At 44.8% G+C, this 27,034-nt stretch overlaps 1 protein-coding gene across 5 annotated transcripts in view; it reads right to left on the bottom strand.

Annotated features, from left to right (window-relative positions):
* GBF1 (golgi brefeldin A resistant guanine nucleotide exchange factor 1) overlaps window positions 1-27,034 on the bottom strand; it is a 191,711-nt gene that overhangs the window by 44,350 nt on the left and 120,327 nt on the right. For all 5 annotated transcript variants that reach the window (XM_040438681.1, XM_040438677.1, XM_040438679.1 and 2 more), the window contains 13 exons: window positions 22,846-22,984; window positions 22,483-22,721; window positions 22,106-22,274; window positions 20,165-20,376; window positions 19,257-19,355; window positions 18,613-18,807; window positions 15,888-16,077; window positions 15,560-15,697; window positions 6,890-6,978; window positions 6,607-6,809; window positions 4,357-4,480; window positions 3,105-3,230; window positions 2,548-2,630 (listed from right to left, as the gene is read on the bottom strand). In XM_040438681.1, coding sequence (XP_040294615.1) covers window positions 2,548-2,630; window positions 3,105-3,230; window positions 4,357-4,480; window positions 6,607-6,809; window positions 6,890-6,978; window positions 15,560-15,697; window positions 15,888-16,077; window positions 18,613-18,807; window positions 19,257-19,355; window positions 20,165-20,376; window positions 22,106-22,274; window positions 22,483-22,721; window positions 22,846-22,984 — 2,006 coding nt within the window. The remainder of the gene's footprint in view (window positions 1-2,547; window positions 2,631-3,104; window positions 3,231-4,356; window positions 4,481-6,606; window positions 6,810-6,889; window positions 6,979-15,559; window positions 15,698-15,887; window positions 16,078-18,612; window positions 18,808-19,256; window positions 19,356-20,164; window positions 20,377-22,105; window positions 22,275-22,482; window positions 22,722-22,845; window positions 22,985-27,034) is intronic.

Below are 27,034 nucleotides of genomic sequence, written 5' to 3'. Positions count from 1 at the left end.
TGGGTTGCATCAAAAGGGGCATAGATGCCCGTGATGAGAACATATTCCTACTACTTTACAAATCATTAGTCAGACCACACATGGAGTACTGTGTACAGTTCTGGGCTCCAGTGAACAAGGCAGACATAGCAGAGCTGGAGAGGGTCCAGAGGAGGGCAACTAAAGTAATAACTGGAATGGGGCAACTACAGTACCCTGAAAGATTATCAAAATTAGGGTTATTCACGTTAGAAAAAAAGACGACTGAGGGGAGATCTAATTACTATGTATAAATATATCAGCGGGCAGTACAGAGATCTATCCCATCATCTATTTATCCCCAGGACTGTGACGAGGGGACATCTTCTGCGTCTGGAGGAAAGAAGGTTTGTACACAAACATAGAAAAGGATTCTTTACGGTAAGAGCAGTGAGACTATGGAACTCTCTGCCTGAGGAGGTGGTGATGGTGAGAACAATAAAGGAATTCAAGAGGGGCCTGGATGTATTTCTGGAGTGTAATATTACAGGCTATAGATACTAGAGAGGGGTCGTTGATCCAGGGAGTTATTCTGATTGGAGTCAGGAAGGAATTTTTTATTCCCCTAAAGTGAGGAAAACTGGCTTCTACCTCACAGGGTTTTTTTGCCTTCCTCTGGATCAACTTGCAGGATGACAGGCCGAACTGGATGGACAAATGTCTTTTTTCGGCCTTATGTACTATGTTACTATGTATAGGCTATACCATGGGTTTGAGAGAGATATGAAATTTCGATCCTCTGTATGTTTTGTACGTACTGTGGTATTGACATTGACTTGAAGGTGGCTACTTCACTAGCATTATACCTTCACATGCAACACAGTCGCTTTAGCTGCTCAAGAAGAATTCATTTTTCACACTGAGCTCTGGAAGCCAGCGCTACCTACGGACAGGCGGTCACTCATTGTACTAAAGTAAAAAAAGTGTGTGCATGCATGGCCCAAGACATTCCGAGACTGACCTCCTTAAAGCTTCTAGCATGAAAAAGAGAAATGAAAGCAGAGGAGTGCCAGAGATCACATCCTGTCTCCTGAGCATGGTAATCCCCTGGGCTTTGAAGTCTCTGGTGTTGGATTTACTGAGCAGACTGGATTTCGGAGCACTTCTTAAGCCCTGGCTGCCTATAAACAGCTGTGAGCATTGAAAGAGCCTGGCTTCTTAACAGCTAGACAAGGTGCAGTGACGACAGAACAGAACTAACAGAAATCTGATCAACTGCTTATGTGGACTACGGAGTCCAAACGAGAAAGGAAATAAACACAATCTCAAATATTACAATATGCAAGTAATATCCTGGACCTACATTCCCTCGCTTTTCGCAGCACAATCCCTTTGCTAGTAACAACAAAGTAACATGAAAGAACAGGCTTTTCCAATCTTGCCTAGAAAGGTGCTTTTCTGCTGAATCCCATTTTACAAAGCTTTTGGTGTTTTGACTTCCATCATTCTGTTTTTTATCCTCTGCTCCAAGAGGCCACACAAAAATCAGTTTTGTTATTAGACCCTTAAAGGGGTTTTCTGGAATTTTGATACTGATGACCTATCCTCAAGATAGGTAATAAGTATCTGATTGTTGGGAGTCCGACAACCAGAACCCCCGCCCATCAGCTGTTTGAGTGTGCTGCTGCCTTCTCTGTGCTTACCAAGCACAGCGCCGTACATTGTATAGCGGCTGTGCTTGGTATCACGCTCAGACCCATACACTTCAATGGGGCAGAACGCGATACCAAGCACAGCTGCTATAGAATATACAGCGCCGTGCCGGGTAAGCACAGAAAAAGCAGCAGCGCTCACAGGAGCACCGATGCCTTCTCAAACAGCTGATTGGTAGGGGTCCCGGGTGGCAGACCTCCACCGATCAGATACTGATGACTGATTCCAGAGGATAGGTCATTAAATTCAAAATCCCGGAAAACAGCATTAAAGGGGTTGAGTCACTTCAGCAAATGGAATTTATCATGTAGACACAGTTAATGCAAGGCACTTACTAATGTATTGTGATTGCCCATATTGCCTTCTTTGCTGCCTTCATTCATTTTTCCATCACATTATACACTTCTTGTGTCCAGGAGTTAGGTCCACCCGGTAATCCAGCAGTAGTGGCCATGCTTGCACACTATAGGGAAAAGCATCAGCCTCTCTGGTGGCCAGGACCGTGGGAGCACTCAGACACACATGCGCAGCAGATACCAACCTGGTCACCTTATATCTGGGTTGCAGTAGTGGCCATAACCCCTGGATACGAGAAGTGTAAAATGCGATAGAAAAACGAATCAAGCCAGCAAAGGAGGCAATATGGATGATCACAAAACATTAAAAAGTGCCTTGTGTTAACTTTCTCTACATGATAAATGGAAATTGCTGAAGTGAGACAACCCCTTTAATGCTAAAAAGGCCGATTTAGGACCAGTGACAGAATACACCTGTAAAAATATATCATACAGGTCCAGTAATGGATATTTATGCAGAAGACATCCATAAAATTAATTGTAGGAATAACTAAACAGGTAGACATGAGTGCCAACTTACTTGATAGCATGGTACATATCTTCAAGCATATCTTGGTCAAAATCTTTCCCACCATTGACACCTTTCAAATTTTTCCTGAACTCCTGAGGATTAAAGATTTTTTTTTAAAAAAGTTACTAGGGATGATCACTTTTTCGATAAAGTGACGACATATTCAGCAATAGAAGTCACAAACAAATAAAATGACAATTCAAATAAGCAATGAGACAAAAGAAGAGAGGACCTCGTCCACTGAAATGGAGGTATGACACAACAGGCACAAGGATGATTTCATCCAAGGGACCAGACGCCCAGCCAGTATTTGAGCAATCTCTGATATAGTGAAGTTATGGGACAAGGGTAATAACATACACAAAAGAAAAGTCTCCAAAATTGCGGTTTCAGTAAATAATTATATATTGTATGATGAAAAGTTATATACAATTTCCAATATACTCTCTGTTGCAGTCCCACAAGGTTGTGCCTCCACAGAACATTTTGACTACAGATCAGCAATAAATAAAAGGTCGACATTAGTATAAAGCATTAAAAAAATAAAAATAAATGTGTGATCTCACCTCTAGAGTCATTGGCACACTCTGCTTGCGGACATTGTGATTGTGTTGGTCAGTATTAAGCATAATGACTGCATATGCCAATGCAAAGCAGGCGTCACTAGTTGCAAAAGGTGTCCCATTCGATCTCTGGGAAGGGGAAAGAGAATATGCGGCACTTGTAAACTGTTGTATAATAAAAGAGACAACACTAAATGCTAATCTTGTGTAATTTTTTCCCTCCTCTAACAAGTAACCCATAAGACCGGATATCCATTTCAGTTTCCCTCTGCCACAGTACAGAAATGTTGAAGGGAAACTGCTGCCAAAACTGATCAGATGTTTTTTTATGGGAAGGTTCATGGCATCCGATGCATCAGTTCTGAAACCGGATGACTCCTAGTACCAGACAAACACGTAGTCTGCAGCGTTTTTCTGTCTGACGTTTTCAAGATACATATCCTGGACTGTGCACTAAAGTGACATACATCCGTTTTATCCAGCTCAGTTATAAAACTGATATACATGAGCTCAATAGTGCCCAGTAGGGCAGATTGATTAAGATGTACCAATTTGCACCAAAAAAACTGCCGTCACTTTTACTAAACATTTGACACACTTTTCTAAGCTTTTTCCGCTTCAGCCAACAAGTGGACATGACCACTAGAAAGGGGGCATACCTTAAACGCAGTCTCTGTGTCAAAAATACGCCAAAGTTTGGTGCATTTTTGGAGTAAAACTATGCCAACTTATAGGTAGTGTAAATTTAGACTAGACAGTTATTTGGTGCATGGACAAAATTCTGGCATAAATCTGGTGCAGGATTTACGATACAACAAATTTACAAAAGGTCCATGCACCAGAAGAGTAAATTTGTCTAACGTTAAGACTGTGATTCAAATTCTTAGACAGTGTAAGGCCTCATGCACACGACTGTTCCGTTTTTTGCGGTCAGCAAACCACGGATCCTCAAAAAACAGAAGCCGCCTGTGTGCCTTCCGCAACTTGTGGAACGGAATGGGCGGCCCATTGTAGAAATGCCTATTCTTGTCTGCAAGACGGACAAGAATAGGACATGCTATTTTTTTTTTGCGGAGCAACGGATGCGGACAGCACACGGAGTGCTGTCCACATCTTTTGCGGCCCCACTGAAGGGAATGGGTCCGCACCCGAGCCGCAAAAAATGCAGCTCGGATGCGGACCACAACAACGGTCGTGTGCATGAGGCCTAAAGTACAACACTATTGGTAAATCTGCCCCAATATCTTTCCCTTACCAGCCAATGCTCTGTGAATGCCTCTAGTAACCGGTGAATGACAGGTGCTTCTCCTGGTAAACGGAAGGCCTCAAGGTAAAGTCTTAATCCTTCATCAAGTCTCAAGCCTTGGAACTGAAACGTTCTGAATGGAATAAAGTATATGAAATAATACTTAAAGGTAATCTCTCACCAGCGACCTCCTTATCCAAGTGTTTGCAGAGATAAATAGCTATAGTTCACCTGAATAAATTGCAGTTTTTCTTTTGTTGATCTGAAGGCTCTAATACGTTTTAATATGCAAATTAGGCCTTTGGTGCAATGAGGGCGTCACACCTGCTCTTGTTGCATCCAGGTCCACTCCCTTCTGTGGCCAGCACAACTTAGCTGCTTTGATTGACAGGGCCAGGCAGTGGCAAAGCAGTGAAGGAGGGGCTGGCCACAGAAAAGAGCGAATTTGGTTGCAACAAAGGCCTAAATCGCATATTAAGAAAATGTATCATAACAGAACTTTCGGAAACAGAGCCTCAAAAGAACAAAAGAAAAACAATGTTTTAATCAGGTGTACCACAGCTATGTGTCTATACAAACCGTTGGATCGGGAGATTGCTGATTACAGACTTCCTTTAGGACAAACAGAAAAGTCTACTTTTTTTTTCAAGGGTATATAAACCACAAAAGAAAGTTTCAACGTAGAGTAAGCTTCAACTGAACCTGACTCCTTATATGCCTCGAATATTCTACCTTGGTAGCAAAGTAATCCTAAAATATATGGGAAGAGGTCTGTACTGTACATATTAAAAATACAATTTTTTTTTATTTGAGCAACAAACCAAATTTACAGTAAACCGCACTTAAAAAAAAAAGGGTTCATTTACACAAGTGCTAAGATAGCAACAAAATGTATCCGACAGTCAATACCTCCCCTTACATAAAATAATACGTTTGTTGTAAAGGGTGTTTGGCAGGCACTGAAATGCACACCTCTGACTTATTGCAGATGATCATATGGTCTATAAGAGGATTAATAAAGGCTCATCAATAACCATGAATAAAGAATAATTATTGTATAAGCAACAGTTATGGAGAGAGAAATCCCACACTGCACAGAGATTCAGATAAAATCTCTTTAATCCATATGGCATCCAACAGACGGGTACATGTTCCAGACCGAAAGGTCCTTACTCGATGCAGTGCTGGATTTCTCTTTACGTCTTTGATCCTTTCCTCCAAAGCCTTCCGTGCACGTTGGAAGTATCCAGAAGATGAACAGTGAGCTAGACTGCTTTGTCCAGTGAGCACCACGGCCTACTGTATAGTGGTCGTGCTTGGTATTGCAGCTCAACCTCATTCACTTGAATGAGCTCCGGCTAGGCACAATGCTTAGGAAGAAGCCTAAGCGCTCACAGACCACTGCAGTCTCTTTAAAACTGCTGATCGGCGGGGATCCCGGAAGTCAGACCCCCACCGATCTGATATTGACAACCTATACTGAGGATAGGTCATCAATATGAAAATCCCAGAGAATGCCTTTAATATTGTGTTTCAAGAGCAAGATCTCTGATAAGAGTCAGTGAATGCATTTTTGTTTACGATCTAGTGGAAAACTCTTGCTGCTGGTGAGGGTTTAGGTGCGGAGAGAATGTGGTAAATTAGTGCAGAGTAATAACTATTTCCACTGAAAAACAATGGAACTAATCCATGCGTGGATCCACTGGAACATCTTTAGCCGACAACCAAGTTTCAATCTCTGATTGCGGACACAGGCTTATGAAAAACACACACTGGAATTGCCGCTGTCAAGTGTGGACATAGCCATAGAGGGTAACAAACTAACAGGACTGGAGAGCTGATGCACTCAGCTCATAGAGGACGTCACAGACTGGATGCATTGTACAGAAAGCTCAGCTGAGAGCAGGACTACCTATGAATGGGGTTTCAACTTCTGTATGCATTTGCTATTCTAACTTGCATTCTGTTTTATGTATCACAGAAAGAGGTTTTCTGCATTCAAAAAATGAAGAGCCTATTTTTAGGGTAGGCCACCAAAATCAGTGCGACTCACAGCACTGTTTGAACGCAGCTCGTGTCAAGGGCTGCAGCCTCCTCATTGGTTATATCTACCTACCTGTATCCGGTCTACTTAGTAGAAGTGCTGACAGTCGCACCCCCACAATCGGATATTAAAATCCAATCATAATAATCCAGCAATGTTCTCTAAAACTACAAAGACATAGTAACAGAGCTGATAATCCAGCTCCTATGACTCACCCCACAAAGCTCTCAAGTAGATCAAGACTTTTGCGATCACTTATAAATTCCCCAATCATTTTTTTGTCCAGTCTTGGGTTCTCTCTGAGCCACTGCGCTACCTCCGTGTTATCCATTGGTGTCGCCAGGAGATTCTTCTCTTGAAGAAACTGTATGCCTTTCTTAGATTTCTGATTAAATTGCTCAGTTCCAGTGATAAGGAGCTAAGGAAACACAAAGCAATCATATATTATATGATTGCTACAATTGTCCACAGCATGGAAAGGTCTGCTAGATATAGTACCTTTTTCTTGTTCTTTATATCATTCAGCTCTTGTACTGTAGGAAGGCACGATGAAAAGCGTGATGGTATCTTCTGAGTCTTCTGGTCAGCTGAAATGACAGCAGATGCTAAGAATATTCATTACGTACTGGAGAGAAAAGACAAAAAGAAGCTAGAAGTACCCATTTCCAGGACACAATAAAAGCATCTAGGTCTATCGTTTGTAGGGAAGCTGTTAAAAGGTTCCCGGCCACATTTCATTTGTATACATGGTGTACTGTTGTAAGGCTATTTTACATACATAATTAAAGGGAACCGGTCACCTCCCAAAACCATCCCAAGCTGCCAGCAGTACCTGCGTGTAGCCAGCAGTGTGTTTCTGATGATGCCTTTCTTCCTGAAGGCAGATGCAGCAAAAGTACTGAAAACGTCGTTTTATCCCCTGCCCGGCAGTTCGGTTGGCTTTGCCGGACTCTCTGCATAAGTTCTGTCAGTCACAGTGAGGGGGCAGGGAAGAGGGCGTGGTTATCGCTGCCTCCTTGACTTCAAGCATGTGTGGAGAAGCGCACCGGGCAGGGGATAAAACAAAGTTTTCAGTACTTTTGCTGCATCTGCCTTCAGGAAGAAAGGCATCATCGGAAACACATTGCTGGCTACACGCAGGTACTGCTGGCGGCTTGGGATGGTTTTGGGAGGTGACCGGTTCCCTTTAAGTGCTGATTGGTTCTGTTCCCTTCAATTCTGTCACTTTTTATATTACTTTCTATACTCTCTGTATTATTTATTCTGTATGTGATTTGTCTGTTTTACATTATATTTAAATCACACTTACTAAATATTTTATCACTTAGCCTGTTAAGCCTATTTATTCTCAAATCGTCAAATTCACATTAAAACACATGGTTTTATGGTTTCAAGAAGTGATAGGGTGCCTATTATATACACTTAGTCAAGGGCAATTGTTTTCCTGCTTCTGTCTGCGATGAGAGGGAAATGTGGCCACACTAGCTTCTCCCAGGGAATGTGTTTCCAAAGAGGCCCTGTTTTTCCTTTGTATTTAGGACCTTAAAAGGGGTATTCCAACAGCAGTGACAACTATATCTAATTTGGAGTGACTTGCAAATTAACAGTTTTCTTATACATATTTTTAAATATGCAGCAGTTATGAAACTACCAAAATCGGCACTACAAAGCCAAGCTTATGAATGGTTGTCCTGAGATAGTCTTGCAGGCTAACAGTAATTACTTTCAGATTAGATCCGCCTCAGTACTGTTATCCAAGCAGCGTTGTGCAAGTGCAATGTGAACTAATTTGTCTGAATACACAGATAGGGACGCAAAGAGCAAGGGAAATAGGTAAAACGAGATTTTTGTATAACTTACCAGTAAAATCTCTTTCTCGCTCTTTCCTTGGGGGACACAGAAGACCTTGGGTATAGCTCATCTCCCTAGGAGGCGTGACACTAAGTGAAGACTGTTAAGCCCCTCCTCCACAGCTATACCCTGAGCCTGGAGAGAGAGACTGCCAGTTGCGTGTCCAAGTAGTGAGAAAAAGGCAAAGTCCAAAAAGTGGAACCGACAAGCCAACTACCCAAAGGGTAAAACAAACTCGGAAACAGTCAGAGAAGAACAAAGAATGGGTGGGTGCTGTGTCCCCCAAGGAAAGAGCGAGAAAGAGATTTTACTGGTAAGTTATACAAAAATCTCGTTTTCTCGCCCGGTTTCCTTGGGGGACACAGAAGACCTTGGGACGTTCAAAAGCAGTCCAAAAGGGGAGGGACCACAGCACCAAGGCGAAGCACCCGAAGGCATCAAAAAACCGCCGCCTGCAGACCAGGCGGCCCAAGGCAGCATACACCGAAGCCCGAGTATGCACCCTGTAGAACTCGGTAAGGTGTGCAAGGAAGACCAGTGACCGCCTTGCACAAATGCATGGCCGAAGCCTAATGCCTCCGGCCCAGGAAAAACCGACAGCTCTGGCAAAATGAATGGTGACACCAAAAGCAGAACCCTGCCCTTGGTGCGGCAACCACAGCAAGAGCCACTCTGAGAAAGCGGAGGAAAGCCACCCTGGAGGCCGTCAACCCTTTGCGCGGACCTCCTGGAAACACAAGAGACCGAACGTCGACAAGAGTCGGAGATCTCCAAGTAAAAACTGCAAGGCCCAAACAACGTCCAAATCGGTGAAGTGTCCGTTCCCGGGGGTGGGAAGGGGAGGACGACTGCCTCAATGAAATGAAGGACAAACACCACCTTCAGAAGGAAGGAAGAGACGGAATGGAGAACAGCCCTGTCCTGGGGGAAGACAGAAGGCTCGGAACAAGAAGGGCCGCCACTCAGGCACCCGTCAGAGACACGATGGCTACAGAAACCCAACCGTACAGGACAGAAGGAGTAGAGAGAACTTATGTAACGGCTCCAAGGAAAAATTGGAGCGCCAAGAGCCCAGTATGTAGTTCCCAGGACGGTACCGGAGGGCAGTACAAAGGAACCCAAGAGCCGCTCCATGGAAGAAGTTCCTGACAGGCCCAGAGGGTCGGGGAACGCTGAAAGAGGAAGGACAGGAACGACACTTGATACTTCAAGCAACAGAGTCCCAGCCCCAGGTCCAGGCCGGACTGGAGAAAGACAGAACCATGGAGAGAGAAAGGCAGAGTGGGGGAACGCCCAGCTTCCCACAGAACCCCAGGTAAAGCCCTAAGTCCTACCACAGATCCTGGACGAAAACTCGGCTAGAAGCGAACACTAGCGAGCCCACTAGAGTCGCCTGGGCAAGCGGGCGAAAACCCAATGATCAGTAACACGGGCAGAACGGTCGGTAGAACTGGTCCCGTCGGCCCCGAGCAAAGTTGTCCCGTATCCACCCGGAGTGGGGGAGCAGACGGACAGGAACCGAAGGGTCCGCCCAGCAACCGCCCGATGCCAGGACAAGACAGGCTAAAGCCCAAGCCGATGTAGCCACCACAGGAAGACGGACTAAATGGTAGTCCTCCCAAGTTACCGAGAAGGCAAATCCATAGCAGAAACATTGCCTAGAATGGAAGAAACGCAATCTGCACCCAGCGGGAGGACAGAACGCGGTAGACCCGTTAGATAGGCACACAGCTAGTACAGTCAGTGTGGACAAGGGGGACAGTACGAGGCCAAAAGGAACACCAGAACTATCCACATGAACAACCATGCTCTTCCCAGAGGGGAGGGCAGAGAAGGAACATCCTCTGAAGCGTGGCCGGAACAGAAGCCACATCGGAGAGATCCGTACCGAGTGGGAGCCAAACAGAACCGGCGAGAAAAGGCAGTCGAGACAGAGGCCGGCATAACACCCTCCAAAAGAAAGGAGGAGTGGGCAACAGAGAAGCCATAGGACAGCTCAAAAGCAGAACCCCGCTACACTGAGACGCCCGGTTCACCGCCTCGCAGAAGGCGAATACCCTGAAGAACTGAAGGTGGAGGTCCTCCGGACCTGGGTAAGCGAGCACCCAAGAGAATTTGGGTGACCTTCCCAAGAAGAGCGGCCCGAACCCGGTAGGAGGAAATAGTAGTAGGCGAGGGGACCGTAGTCCCGCCAGAGCCAACATAGAAAGCGAAGGGCGCTGCAGACGGCACTCTCGACCATGTGACCACTAGCGCAGGGAAACAATGCTGCGGGAAGACGAATGGGTACGTATCTAGGAACCACGAACACTCCCCTGCGGAAGGGCCAACGAAATGAATGAGCACCGCCCAGCTCGGAGCAGTAGCGATTGCAGGTAGAGGCCGTCTACTTATATATAAGGCATTCATTTATTGTTTGTTGGACAACACCTTAGGCTTACACAGGTGGACAGAATGATCTCTTTAGAGAATAGTGCAAGGCTTGCTGCAAACACCGTCTCCCAAGAGAAAAAAATATGTCGCAGGAGGAAAGGAGGCATACGTACGAGTAGCCCCGTAAGCAGTGAGAAGGCCAATCCACCTACGGGACGAGAAGGTATACACGGCCCAAACAACGCACAAGAACGTCCGCTCACTGCAAAAATATCACTCAGCGAAGAAGGCCAGCCAGAGTGCCACAGTATCTACGGAAGTGCAAAGTGCAAACTGAAAAGGAGTTATGCACAAGACTAGTATGGTATGCGATGGAACGCAAAACTGACCGCCCCGAAAGGGGGGAAATGTACCTGGCAAATTGCAGTCGGCAAGGGTGCAAAAGCCCGCCCCAAAAAAGGGGGGAATGCCCAAGGCCGTACCTACATCAGAGAAGTAGGGCATACCATACTTCGCCCCGAAGGGCGCCATGCACATAGCCACACAGTATCCAGCAGGAATGCAGGAGGTCCACCTAGTGAAAGGGGGACATGCACAGGGCTATCCTAGCATTAAGTGAGTGTGCAACAATTCACCCAACACCGAAACTTCGTGAGAGTGTAACTACTCCCAATGAAGGGGAACATGTGCAAGTCCAATACGGCACATACAAGGACAGCCTTGAATCTCGTGAGCGTGCAAAATTCCGCCCATGTAATGAGGGGTGGTCACGCACAAGGCCAGCACGGTATCCAATGGGAGCGCAAGCGTTCCACCCATGTTAGAGGGCCATGCTCAAGGCCAGCAACGTATCCGGTGAGAGTGTAGTATGCCGCCCAGAAAAGGGGGGGGGGGGGGGTCATGCACATGGCCAGCATCGCATCCAGGGAGAGTGCGATCAGTCGGTGAGAATGTGTGTATCTCACCTGAAGGAGGCATGCCCATGGCCGGCAGCGAATCCAGTGAGAGTGCGTACACCGCCCACGGAAGAGGGGTCATGCATATGGCCGGCAGCGGATCCAGTGAGAGTGCAAGCACCCCGCCATGTATGGGGTTCATGCACATGGCCAACAACGTACCGGCGAGAGAACATCACCGACCGAGGGAGTGTATGTATGCCGCCACAGGGAAGGAGGCATGCCCAAGGCCGGCAGCGAATCCAATGAGAGTGCATCGTACCACCTATGGAAAGTGGTCATGCACATGGCTGGCAGTGAATCCAGTGAGAGTGCCGAATGCCGTCCACGGAAGGGAGTCATGCCTATGGGCGTCAGTGAATCCAGAGAGTGCAGCGTTCCGCCTATGGAAGGGGGTCATGCACATGATCGGCAACGAATCCAGTGAGAGTGCAGCGTTCCACCAATGGAAGGGGATCGTGCACATGGCCAGCACCGTATCTGGTGAGAGTGCAGTATTCCGCCTAAGAAAGGGGGTCATGCACAGATCGCAACAAATCTAGTGAGAGTGTAGCGTTCCGCCTATGGAAGGAGGTCGTGCACATGGCCAGCACCGTATCCGGTGAAACTTCAGTAGTCCGCCAATGAAAGGGGGATCATGCACAAGGCCAACCCGCAGCCAGGGAGAGTACAGTATCCCGCCCAGGAGGGGGGTCCTGCACATGGCAGGCACCATAACTGGAGAGGGTGACGAATGCTGCCTACAGAAAGGGCCGCATGCACTTGACCAGCGCCGTATCGTGAGAGAGGGCAAGTAACCGCCTAGAAGGGTAAAATGACCCTGGCAGCGCCGCAGCCGGGGAGCGCGACATGCCGCCTAAGGAAGGGGGGCATGTACTGACATGAGGCTGCAGCGTCCTGCGCAGCCCACAAGTTATATATATATATATATATATATATATATATATAAAAAAAATATGTTTTATTTTTTATTTTTTTTCTTCCTTATATATATATATATATATATAACAGCCTCACTGAGGCAGAAAGGGGAGCCACCTACAGGGGCACGGGGGGGGGGGGGGGGGGGGGGGGGTTGGCAGCCATACAGGCCCATCTGAAGCCGGCCTGTACCCAAAGGGTTAAACAGGGATCCGGCCTGGAGGGCGGCGCTGCGATCCCCTGGGAGCAGCCATACAGGCCCATCTGAAGCCGGCCTGTACCGCGGCGCTGCGATCCCCTGGGGGCACCCATACAGGCCCATCTGAAGCCGGCCTGTACCCAAAGGGTTAACAGGGATCCGGCCTGGAGGGCGGCACTGCGATCCCCTGGGGGCGGGGGAACCTCCCGGCGGGAAGAATTCCCGCCTGGAGAAGTTCCAGCCCCCTCCAACAGAGGCCGGAATTTTGCGGCCTAGTAACTGTAGGCCGTGAAGCCGGGGCCTAAATTTTTAGCGGCGCCCGGCTGACCGGGGCCGCACAGTATTCAAGTACCGGTCGGGGAACGAAGCGGCGCATGCACATGCCGGCCGCGGGTGCCCACCCCGCGGGCCGGAAGAGCCGGGGACCCGAAAAGAGCGCCGGGATCGCGGCCGCAAAGCCTGCGGTGCCCGGCCGACCGGAATGTTCCGACGGTCGGCCTGGGGCTGTTGAAGCATAGCGCTCATATTGCAGGCCGCGGGTGCCCACCCCGCTGCCCGGAAGCGAGGACCCTGCGCTCGGCAGCCATTTTACCCATGGAGCGGGCCCTGGCTATAACAGCGCACCATGTGGCCGACAGCCACAACCACCTTGCCCTGAGACCGGGTGCCTGTGAGGGTGGGACGCCTGCATAACGCCTCTGTCAGGGGCAGCTAGGTGCGGACCTCTGCAGCTCCCCAGGCATTCTTCTTGTAGGAAGAAGGGTGCCAATGACCTATGGAGGCCAGGAGAGAGGGAGCAGAATGTCGCCCTGCGGCAGCCCAGGGGCCAGCCTAGGTCTAGCAGGGACAGAAGGGTCCATAGGCCCAGTATAGGGTCAGGCACGCAGGAGACCGGGGGGGACGGGGACGTAGGGCTGGAGAAGCCTCTCTCTTACCACAGCCATCTTCACCCTCGGTCCGTTCCAGCAGGGTCGCCCCTTCAGCTACTGGCACCGTAGTGGCAGGACGCTGGAAGAGGGACTTGGCGTGCGGGCGACCCTTGCGCTGGCGGGATGTAGGGGAGCTGGGCTGCCCTGATCCACCTTGCCTTCTGTGGGGGAGGCAGCAGTGCGGGTGACCGGCACTGGCGCAGCTCAACCCTGGGAGAAACAGAGAGGTCTAGTGCGTCTCTGTTGTCCCTGATGATCTGGAACAAAAAGAAAAGAAAAAAGTAAAAATCTAAAATTTAAACAAGGAGAAAACAGCCCTGCAGAGCAGGGAGTGTCTTGCCTCCTTGGACACTAAGCAAAAACTGGCAGTCTCTCTCTCCAGGCTCAGGGTATAGCTGTGGAGGAGGGGCTTAACAGTCTTCACTTAGTGTCACGCCTCCTAGGGAGATGAGCTATACCCAAGGTCTTCTGTGTCCCCCAAGGAAACTGGGCTAGAAATGTAGTATTATTGGCAGTGCTTGTGTAAGGAAGCATGCTGATGAGGAAGACAGGAGTTTCGCTGGGGGCTTGTAATGCGGTAATGTTGGGGTTTCTTCACAAATAAACAAACAATGCACACATGCTTATGTTTGCACATAAACATGAATACAACAGGTTAGTACCATACTTTTTCCTCCTTCCAAAAGTGTGTGTGTGTGTGTGTGTGTGTGTGTACTAAAGGGGGGGAAGGGAGAGGGCATCTTATGGTGTGAATGACAATTACTGCTTCCATTATGGAAGCAGTCATTGGTATGCAGGAGGTGCGGGGAGCGGTGAGTGTAGCTCTGCTCTGGTTGTAACCACCTTCTTCCGGGCACTGCACACCACGTGTCCTAACTGTGCACAGCATCAGGACGTAATGCACAGACGCACACTATGATCTGACGCTGTGCAAAGTCAAGTCACAGTGCAGTGCTAGGCTGGGAGAAGACCAGAAAACATCGAGTGCAGGAGAGACCTCCGGATCTGGAGAGTGGCAGCGAAGTAGGAGAAGTTTATTTTTTTTGTCTGATGGTGTTTGGGGGTCTGATCTGAGACAGAATGGGGATCTAATCTGAGGTCTGAGAAAGAATGGGGGTCTGATACAGAGATCTGATCGAAGTCTTGAGGAGGAATAGGGGTCTGATCTGTAGTCTAAGATGGAATGGGGGTGTGATATAGAGGATTGATGGAGGTTGGGGGTTTGATCTAAGGTCTGATGAACCTTGGGGGTCTGTTCTAAGGTCTTGTAATAATTTTTATTTTCCTCCTCTATATCCTAGGTCTGGTGCGTCTTATGGAGCGAAAAATGTGGTAATTTCAGGCTTCAATCGAAAAATATCCCTTTAGTGCCATGTATAGAAAATAACTACTACAAGGTAGGGTCCCTCCTGAAACATCCCCTTAAATGTATTAAACAAATGCATACCTGCAACAAACTCTGAAAATAAAGCCGTTAATAGCATAAAAAAAAGGAAAAATAAATGTCCTCTAAAAAACTGATACAGGAATAAATTATGGGTAAAGTTTAGGCTTATAGCATTATATCTAAGGGAAAAGGTTGTTTGCTGAATAGAAAAACATTGCACAACGTACTAATTCAATTCTTCAAACTAAACTATCTGTCAAAAACCGTACATTGGAGGTAATTTACAAAGACCGGCTTTAACTCTTTGGGCAGACTAGATAGGCTCTGCAGAAGGATGCGCCTAACATACCATGAGGTGTGCACCTTGTCATTAATTAAGCGCACCTCCGACAGTCTGTGTGCTTGGTATAAAAACTACTCCAGCACCTGACTGGAGTAGTGCTTCGCCAACATTTACATATGTTTCTCTTGCAACTTTTTTTTTTTTTTAACACCAAAAACGGACATAAAAATGTTAATAAATGACCCCCATTGTTTATATTAACTCCTTACCTCTATCACTGCCATCATCGGGCTCCTGGACACCTAGAGCCATCTTATCAGCCATAAGATGACCACTAGTTGGAGGCCGTGCTCCCAGTGATTCTGTGCTGATGGCTGGGGATGAATTTTCCATGGGGCTTTCAGGGCCTTAAAAAGAAAGTTCTCCAGCTGAAACAGGTTTGCATTACTAAGAACACTCAAACCACAGATGGTAAAAAAAATATTCACTGAAAATCTCAGAATTGTACAAACTTCATTTCAAAGGAACACTTCTCAAATCACCATCAAACAAGGATGCCACGTTTAGAAGCAGATGAAAACAAACTGCAGAACTTACTATTCCCAGGATCTTCAGATACTTCTACGCCATCAGCAATATTTTTGACACCTTCTTTTTTGTCCTGTTGTAATGTGTTGCTTAAAATCTTAGCCTGACAGTGTGCTTCTGTGCTGTCAATAACTGTCAGCAGAGCTTCAAGGGAAAGCAAGTGTGTGGTGTACAGCTGTCCTGACACTGGAAACGCATTCTGGAGGGGCAATAAACACATAACATAAGACAAGAATTCTAAAGCAAATACTTAGTGATACTTACTAAAAATCAGATGTACAATGATAAAACATTGCCCACATCATTTAGAATCAGATTTTAAACCATAAATAATTTTAAGTGGCCTCCAACAAACAATCAAAGCAAGATTTCTTGGTCAAACCTATAATAATTTAGTTTATAACAATCCAGTGGTATCTGAAACTTTTAGGCTGCTTGCACAAGATGCGGATTACGTGCATGATAGTTTTGTGTATGATACAATTATAGCAAAGTGTATGAGATTACACATCTCATGCAGACTTCGCTTGTTTTTTTCTTAGGTGTGGAAATTGACCTGCTGTGTGGATTTTAAAAACTGCAGTATGTCAATTGTAGTTCCGTTTTTCTTGTGTGGATTTCATGCTTTTCTTCAATGGAAGGGTGGAATCAGCGAAAAGTCTGCAACAAATCAGCATCAAAACCCGCATTAAAAAAACCCACACCAAAACCTGACAAAATAGTGCAAGTTTGTGTGTGTGTTTTTAGTTATCCTAAAGGTAACACAGCAAAGTTTCTATTAGTGCAGATTCAGGTGGTGAGACCCTGACCGATCGCTTAAAAAAAAAAAGGAAAAAAAAAGGGGGTCCCTCTGAGCATGAGCAGTATGACCCTTCAGCTTTCATCGGCTCTGCTAGGCTGCCCTCTAAGGCCTCTTTCACACGGGCGAGTTTTCCGCGCGGGTGCAATGCGGGAGGTGAACGCATTGCACCCGCACTGAATCCGGACCCATTCATTTCTATGGGGCTGTTCAGATGAGCGGTGATTTTCACGCATCACTTATGCGTTGCGTGAAAATCGCAGCATGTTCTATATTCTGCGTTTTTCACGCAACGCAGGCCCCATAGAAGTGAATGGGGTTGCGTGATGCAAGTGCGGATGCGGTGCGATTTTCACGCACGGTTGCTAGGAGACGATCGGGATGGAGATTTTACTTTGTATTCTGTATTAATAATGCTATTATCTTCCCTTATAACCATGTTATAAGGGAAAATAATAATGATCGGGTCTCCATCCCGATCGTCTCCTAGCAACCGTGCGTGAAAATACGTGCGCAACCGTGCGTGGTACCCAAACCCGAACTTCTTCACAGAAGTTCGGGCTTGGGATCGGTGTTCTGTGGATTGCAACCGTGCGGTGTTCTGTGGATTGCAACCGTGCGTGAAAATACGTGCGCAACCGTGCGTGGTACCCAAACCCGAACTTCTTCACAGAAGTTCGGGCTTGGGATCGGTGTTCTGTGGATTGTATTATTTTCCCTTATAACATGGTTATAAGGGAAAATAATAGCATTCTGAATACAGAATGCAAAGTAAAATAGCACTGGAGGGGTTAAAAAAAAAAAAAAAATTATTTAACTCACCTTAATCCACTTGCTCGCGTAGCCCGGCATCTCCTTGTGTCTCCTTTGATGAAGGACCTGTGATGATGTCACTCCGGTCATCACATGGTACGTCACATGATCTTTTACCATGGTGATTCACCATGGTAAAAGATCATGTGATGTACCTTGTGATGACCGGAGTGACGTCATCACAGGTCCTTCATCAAAGGAGACACAAGGAGATGCCGGGTTACGCGAGCAAGTGGATTAAGGTGAGTTAAATAAATTTATTTTTTTTTTTTAACCCCTCCAGTGCTATTTTACTTTGCATTCTGTATTCAGAATGCTATTATTTTCCCTTATAACCATGTTATAAGGGAAAATAATACAATCCACAGAACACCGATCCCAAGCCCGAACTTCTGTGAAGAAGTTCGGGTTTGGGTACCAAACACGCACGATTTTTCTCACGCGAGTGCAAAACGCATTACAATGTTTTGCACTCGTGAGGAAAAATCGCGGGTGTTCCCGCAACGCACCCGCACATTTTTCCGCAACGCCCGTGTGAAAGGGGCCTGAGAGTCAAGTGTGTGGATCCATAATAAAAAGGGATTGTCCAGCAACCTGAATGAAAAAATAAATGAGGTACAATAATAAAAGTAGTAATACTCACCTTACCACTGGCGTTCCAATAAGAGGCTGTCCATCTCAAGAAGGACTGGGAAGTAGATAAATCAGTAGTGGACCAGAAAAGGATTGGCGGGGGATGACTAATATTATTTTACACCGCTTTTTTTATAGCACCGGTCATTGGCCTGACCAGTCCTTTTAGATTTCACACAATCTGCAATAACACACACACATGGACCTGTACGGTGGTGCACATAGTGCCTATGGGTAATTTTGCTATTCTATTTTAGAAGCAATGCTTTAAGAACCTGTGTAATAAGGCATGTGTCAGAGAATGACAATTTTGTTTAGTCATGGATCCTAAGATCGCGAAGGGAAAGAAAACCAATAAGTGCCTCTACATAAAATTGGATACAGTAAGGGCCCACCGATTTCTACAGCCCCATGCACAAGTCTTTAAACAGTTCAATTCTCTTTTCTAGCAAAAACTTTATACAGGGGAAGACTCGTTGACCCACAGACCTTGGAGAGAAGTTTGGTGAGATCTTCAAAGAGGTTAGAGCAATAGTAATCACAGTCATAGTTGATGTAGATCTCCGTTACAAAGCTGGGTATCCTCCAGAGCTGTACTATGGCTTCCAGTGCCATTTCTTTCATCTCATACAGCATCTTTGGATTTTCTATGGTAATGATATCCATTAGCTTCTTTATGTACATCTACAAACATAGGGAAGAAAGTGTAAAATGGTTTATATCTTCCTAAACTTTGGACGTCCATACTCAAACCACATATATTTATAGAGTTCTTCTGGCACCCATTTCAGGTGGTTTGTGCCCCGAAGATCTGAAAACTATCCCGCAAGAAAATATCCAAGAGCCAGTAGCTTCATAGCGGATGTGCTGGGGGTTTCAACAGCTAGAGCTCCAGAGACCATCTCAGCATTGAGGAAAGTTGCGAGAAGAAAGGGGTCTGAACTGATCGGACAACCCCTTTAAACACTGATTTTGAAATCCAATGATAAAATCACAGCATAAAAAAGTATTTGAAAAAACCCACAAATCAAGAATCCACACTAAAAAAGTATTGTCTTTATGGACTATGCCAAGCTACAACACAAACAAATTACTAGTAGTATTACATGTGTACTACTACTACTACTACTTACCTCCAGTTGAAATTTCAGATGCTCTCTCATACTTTCAAACAGCAGGAAACATGCCCGCAAAGAGGCTGCATACAGATTTAAACGTTCTCCGCTTAACAGCTGAAGATGCAAAGGAGAAATTTGCAAAAATTACTAAATTATTAACTACAACAAACTATTTCCCAAACAGAAGGAAGAGAACTACCAGAAAGGACAGAGCATAAAAGTTAAAACCTTCATGGTAAAATGATATAGCACCAAATTCTGGACATTTGTTCCCCACAGCAAGTATGGTGCAGTTTTTATTTCTCCAAGTCATTCTGAAATGGCAACATAACTGGAAGAGATGGCCAGTTTTTGTATTAAAGGGGTTTTGCCATCACATACAATGGGGGCATATCGCTAGGATATACCCCCATTGTCTGACAGGTGTGGGTCCCACCTCTGGGACCCGCACCTACAAAGAGAACGGAGCGGGGAAATTAATGGAGGGCGCACTGCGCATGCGCAGCCGTCCTCCATGCATTTCAACGGGGCCGCCGAAAAATAGTCGAGTGCTGGCTCGGCTATTTCTGTCTGCCCCATAAAAATGAATGGGAGCAGGGGCAACGCACGTGGTGCGCTCCCATTCACTTGTATGGAAGCGGCGGGGAGCAGTGCTTGGTGGTGGACGGACCCCAGGAAACCCGCGTTCCTCCAGCCACAGCTCTCCCGTTCTCCTTGCACACCGTTCTCCACCTCTGGGACCCGCACCTATCAGACAATAGGTGCATATCTTAGCGATATGCCCCCATTGTATGTGATGGGAACACCCCTTTAAGCCCACTTTTGATAAATGAGACCCCCTGGCCATCTGTTAAGGTCCCTAGCAAACACATCGAAATATAAAAAAATAATTACAGATTAATACAAAAAGTTTCCTTCACTACCTGAAACAAGTTACGACAAAGCTCATCCTTCACAAGCCCCAGGAGGGAAATGTAGTTCGCAATGGGTGCACACTCCAAGCCTACTGTGATAAGTTGTAAACCCATGTGTATCATCACTTCAGAATTATGGCGGTCATGCGGATTGGTAAGTGAAATGAGAAAGCGGAACAATTCCCGAATACAAGGAAGGCCGTAAGGAACTAAGACAGCACCTAAAAAAGAATCACAATGTCAGATCTTTTATCTCAAATTATTTATAGCAACATTTTAGAATTAAGCTTTCAGAAAGTGTTTCCTTTCAATCACCCTGCAGGTATACAAAGTAGCTCCTCCAGGAAGTAGGAATACTGACTAGTGGCACCTATTGGGAGTAGCTACACTATAAGTAAATATCCAACAGTTCAGGGCTCATGCACACAACTGTGTGCAGTCCGGAGAACACAGCCCCTCTGACAAAAACTCTCAGCATCATAGTGATGTACGATGTACCGAGCTCCTGTCTGATTGTGGGTATATTGTAATGTACTCACATCATCATGTGAATACAGTACAATAGGCTCACAATATGATAGGAACTATAATGCAGTGAGTTTGTGTCACAGAAGCCCCCGTCGGTCCAGTTAATGTGGCCAACACACGGGCAATGTTTCCTGGACTGCACATGGTCGCGTGCATGCAGGTTTTTGGGACTTTACTACTAATGACTTATCCTTATGACAGATTATCAATATTAGGGTCCATTCACACGTCCATAAGTGTTCTGCGGATCTGCAAAACATGGACACTGGCAATGTGCATTCCACAATTTGCGGACCGCACATCGCCGGCACTATAATAGAAAATGCCTAATCTTGTCCGCAATTTTTTTGCGGAAACGGAAGCACAGATGTGGAAGTGCGGATCCGCAAATGCAGATGCGGACAGCACATTCCGGCCCCATTGAAAATGAATGGGTCTGCACCTGTCCCGCAAAATTGCGGAACGGATGCGGACCCATTAGGTGGACATGTGAATAGACCCTTAGACTGTTTGACTGCCAACACCCACAGTGATCAGCTGTTTTTAGGAGCTGTGGCGCTGGAACCAGGGACTGAAACTGCACAGCTTCACATACTGTGTGGCAGCCATGCCCGCTAGAAAAACAGCAGATATTGAGATATTTAGATCTTGATTATGTATCTTTCAGGTAGATCATCAGTAGTAATGTCTTGGAAAAAACACTTTAATAGGCCTTATAACATGACAATATAAGCGACAAGAACCATCACCATAAAATCACAGATCCAACTAAAGACAGCAATTTGGTTTTTTTTTGTGCCCCCTCATCAGCACAGAAGCAGAGTACCGATTCTGTTCAAATACTATAGAAAATAGTACTTGAATGTGGCTAGATGGCTGAAATGCATGGTCTATTTTGATAGGCAAGAAGAAAAAGGTAAGAGATGGTGCCCTCCCAGGAGATCAAAGATTTTGAAATTGCAAGTAAATATACCTTCTAGGGTAAAAATTGCAATATGACCATTTTTTTTTACAATAATAAGGAGATTAAACCCTGAAACGTGTTGTCTGTACGGCATTTTATTCATTGTATCTTTTTAATAAATATGCCCTATCTTTTTTTTTTTTACCATAGAGGGTGTCTTTAATTGCAATTTTACTCTCTTTAATCTTTCCTTTTCTTCTCACCTGGTTTAATTTCGTTTGTGGAAAACCTGCTAAATGGCGATTCCAGTGGGTGCAGCATATATGGCCATATATGTGAATATAGTTATTATGTCTCACACAACATCAGGTGAATACCTCTCAACTTGAAGAAGGTTGTAATACTGTTGACCTGAAGGTATTAAACTAGGGAGTGCCGTGTCTGTTCCTTGTGTACTTCCAGTTCTCTACCATATTCTCATAGGTAGAGCAATTTGACCCTAGCATTCTACCTCTTACCTTCTTTCTGTGAAGATTGTGTGAAACGAACCCCCCGAGGATTGACATAGTCCATATCATGAACAGAGGCAGAGTCTGAGTGGTCAGCTATTGAAGAGTTGTCTTCTAAAACTTCAGGGATGGATTCAACTGAGGCAGATTGTGTTTTTCTTCCTAGGATTTCTTCATTCTTCAAATGGCATGCAGAATAATGGATCCATGTATTAGTAACAGTACACAAATTATGAAATCTAAACAAAAAATTCATCAAGTGACATATTTCCTTGAACAAGGTTTTGGGGTTACATTCTACAACGTTGCTCATCCCATTTAATGCTATGCAAGTATGGTGTTCTTGTGGGATACAATAAAGATATAAAACCATCAGAAATGCCTACCTTCTGTTCATCCTGGCTTTGAGGTTCTGATGGATACAGATCTCCAGGGGACTGCAGAGCAGCAGCAACAGGACTTGCAATATCCACTTCCGAAAGATCTTCTTTTGATGTAGCTTGTGAGGACAAGCTGACTCCACTGTCGGCTGTTGGGGTGACTACAGAGGACGATACCTCAGAACTACCACCTGAGATGGGAGATGTGGCATCTGGAGAGGGAGGCTCCATGAAAAGAATACCCCCTAAAAAGTGAAAACACATATGCTAAAAAGAAATGTCATATATGGGATGCTATTCATAAAGGAAGATAATATTAATACTACAGTAAGTAAAAATAATGGCAATAATTTACACTGCAAAGACTACCTGCGGAAGAGCCATTTGATAAAGGCTGGTGTGAAGATTCTGTGCCAGCGATGCCCTTGGTCATGTGACGTGGGGGTCTCGGAGATCTCTTCTGCTTTTTCCATTTTGAGGCGTCACTAGCACCAGCTCTCATTTTCAGCTGTGAAGATGACACCACATAAATGTTAACATTGCTGCACTTCAATGTGCTTTGTATTAACCACTGCAAGGCTTTCCAGACATGCTTTCCAGCCGCCTTCCACCTGCAAGTACAAGCTAAGACATGGGTAGCAAGTGACAAAACATTGTTAGATTTAAGAACTGTATTGCACAGGTTAACCAAAAACTGAGCAGCAACATAGGGGTTGAAGAAGATTACAAATTCACTGCCGCTTTCTTCTAAAAACAGTGCTACAAAAAGGTCCATATTTCAGCTCAGCGCCATTCACTTCAATAGAGAACCATGGACAGGCGTGGTGATGTTTCAGGAAGAAAGCAGTCAGGTTTGTTCTAAAAGGATGAAAAGTTTATAAATGCATAAAAAGCTGCACACTGTCCTTTTGGGTCCAATAAAAGATGCCATAAAGGTACCAATTGGAAGGAGACGTCAGAATGGTATACGTCTTTATGTGATATACGTGGATACTACAAGGAACTGAGAAACGGCTCTCGCTGGAAGATAAGAACCTAACTCATTTTGGGCATATTATGTAGGAAGAGACAGTAACATTCTATGGAACAGAGCAGGCAGGGGAAAGTGACATTTAGAGATGTGCGAAGTATTGGAAAATTCGATTAGGAGGCTTTGCCGAATTTGACAAAAAAAAATTGCTGTGACGAATTACTTCGTCACGAAGCACATTTCTTTGTAAGCAGTGGGTGCGATGACAGGGAGCTGCGATCGCGCCGTTCCCTGTCACTGTATGACATCACCACGCACTGGATTTTGGCCGAGATCTTTAAGCAAGATGGCGGCGGCTGGACCATAACAAGCAAATGGGAGGAGGCAAGTATGATTTTTTTTATTTGCACTATTTCAGGTTAACCCTTTCATGACCAAAGGTCATTGATGCCCCAGTGTCCAGGTCAAAATTTACTAATCTGACATGCGTCACTTTATGTGGTAATAGCTTTGGAACACTTATTTATCCAAGCCATTCTGAGATTGTTTTCTCGTGACACATTGTACTTTATGACAGTCATAAATTTGAGTCAATATATTTCACCTTCATTTATGAAAAAATCCCAAATTTATCAAAAATTTTGAAAAATTCACAATTTTCAAAATTTCTATTTCTCTGCTTCTAAAACAGAAAGCGATACCTCATAAAATATTTATTACTTAACATTCCCCATATGTCTACTTTATGTTGGCATCATTTTGGAAATGTCATTTTATTTTTTTAGGACGTTACAAGGCTTAGAAGTTTAGAAGCAATTCTTAACATTTTTAAGAAAATTTCCAAAACCCACTTTTTAAGGACCAGTTCAGGTCTGAAGTCACTTTGTGGGGGCTTACACAGTGGAAACCCCCCATAAATGACCCCATTGTAGAAACTACACCCCTCAAGTTACTCAAAACTGATTTTACAAACTTTGTTAACCCTTTAGGTGTTCCACAAGGATTAAAGGAAAATGGAGATGAAATTTAAAAATTTCACTTTTTTGCCAGATTTTCAATTTTATTACATTTTTTTCTTTAACACATTGAGGGTTAACAGCCAAACAAAACTCAATATTTATTACCCTGATTCTGCGGTTTACAGAAACACCCCACATGTGGTCCTAAACTGGTGTAAGGGCACACGGCAGGGCGCAGAAGGCAAGGAGAGCCATATGGTTTTTGGAAAGCAGATTTTGCTGGACTGGTTTTTAGATGCCATGTCCCATTTAAAGCCCCCCTGATGCACCCTTACAGTAGAAACTCCCAAAAAGTGACCATTTTGGAAACTACAGGATAAGGTGCCAGTTTTATTGGTACTATTTTGGGGTACATATGATTTTTAATTGCTCTATTTTACGTTTTTTGTGAGGCAAGGTAACAAAAAATGGCACAGTTTTGTTATTTTTAATATTTTACAAGATTCATCTGACAGGGTAGATCATGTGCTATTTTTATAGAGCAGGTTGTTACTGACGAAGTGATATCAAATATGTCTACTTTGTTAGTTTTTTGTTTCGGTTTTACATAATGAAGCATTTTTTAAAAATAAATTACGTTTTTGTGTCCATTTTCTGAATGTCATATATTTTTGATTTTTCTGCCGATTGTCTTGTGCAGGGACTCGTTTTTTTGCAGAAAAAGTTGAGGTTTTTATTGGTACATATGATTTTTTGATCATTCATTATTACACTTTATGGGGCAAGGTGATCGAATTCCACTTTGTCAGGATCGATTTGCTTAACACTAGTGACATTATTCACCAGGGTCAGCCCACTGTGGAAAAGAACATCAGGTTGGGGAGATCAAGCTAGGGAAGTATGCACTTTCACTACAGTCAAATGATAGAAGCAGCTTCCTTCATACTGTGCTATTCAGCTGGTTGGCATTAGGGGCAGTCCATCCAGCCTAAGTGATGGCCTATCCTCAGGATAGGCCATCACTAGCTGATCAGTGGGATGTCTGACACTGTGCACCCCTGCTGATCAGCTGGTTGGGTGTAGTTCTGTCGCTGGAAGTCGGAGAGGGTTCCTTCACCCTTGTAGTGGAAGGAGCTCACTACTACAGCGCTGCTCCCATTGAAGTCAGCTAGTGATCTCGCCTATCCTGATGACAAGCCATCACTTAAGGCATCTTTACACTGCCAATGATTATCTGCCGGTGTAAAGGTGCCGCCGATTACCTGATGAACGAGCAAAATGCTTTTTCATCGAGTTAAAGGATCTTTAGTGCGGTCACCTAAATCATCTCTTGGCAGCGCTGGCAGCAGATTGTGCTGTCTAAACAGTACTCTACTGCTGGCAAACAATGATTCTGTAGACGGACGAGAGATGGCATTAGCTGTTGCTGCTCCCCATACTGTGGAGGAGGTCGCAGTATGGGCAGGCGATTGTCGGGAAGGAACGCTTCCCTCTCAACAATTGTCTGCTCCATCGGGCAGTGTAAATGGGCCTTTAGTAAAAGCAGGACAACCACTTTAACAGTAGGGAAATCTAAAAAATGTCCTTAACTGCCAATTTAGTCTCAAATGGTTTCACAAATTATCTCCAACCAGAAGTTTCAATCTCATGGTGGTAGTCACAGCTGGCAGAGACCCAAGACCAATTCTGCAAAACTTCTATGCACGAGAAGCTTCAGGTGATTTGCTGGCTAGGCAACTTTTACTGCAATACAAACTTCTGGGAGGAGACCAGAAGGTTAGCAAGCCTTAAGATACTATTCCAATAAAAAAATATATACAGTGAGGAACAGAAGTATTTAAACATCCTGCAATTTTGCAAGTTCTCCCACTTAGAAATCATGGAAGGGTCTGAAATTCACATTGTAGGTGCATTCCCACTCTTAACCCCTTAGGGACTCGGCCCTATTTCACCTTAAGGACTTGGCCATTTTTTGCAAATCTGACCAGTGTCACTTTAAGTGCTGATAACTTTAAAACGCTTTGACTTATCCAGGCCGTTCTGAGATTGTTTTTTCGTCACATATTGTACTTCATGACACTACTAAAATTGGGTCAAAAAAGCAAATTTTTTTGCATAAAAAAATACCATATTTACAAAAAAAAATTAAAAAATTAGCAAATTTCAAAGTTTCAGTTTCTCTACTTCTGTAATACATAGTAATACCCCCAAAAATTGTGATGACTTTACATTCCCCATATGTCTACTTCATGTTTGTAGCATTTTGGGAATGATATTTTATTTTTTGGGGATGTTACAAGGCTTAGAAGTTTAGAAGCAAATATTGAAATTTTTCAGAAATTTACAAAAACCCAATTTTTAGGGACCACTACAGGTCTGAAGTCACTTTGCGAGGCTTACATAATAGAAACCGCCCAAAAATGACCCCATTCTATAAACTACACCCCTCAAGGTATTCAAAACTGATTTTACAAACTTCGTTAACCCTTTAGGTGTTGCACAAGAGTTATTGGCAAATGGGGATAAAATTTGAGAATTTCATTTTTTTGCCTAATTTTCCATTTTACCCCATTTTTTCGACTAACAAAGCAAGGGTTAACAGCCAAACAAGACTATATCTTTATTGCCC

Source organism: Bufo bufo, chromosome 6, assembly GCF_905171765.1.
Source record: "Bufo bufo chromosome 6, aBufBuf1.1, whole genome shotgun sequence".
Taxonomy (NCBI): domain Eukaryota; kingdom Metazoa; phylum Chordata; class Amphibia; order Anura; family Bufonidae; genus Bufo; species Bufo bufo.
Note: the sequence above shows the minus strand (reverse complement) of the source record. Positions and strands in the feature narration are given on the sequence as shown.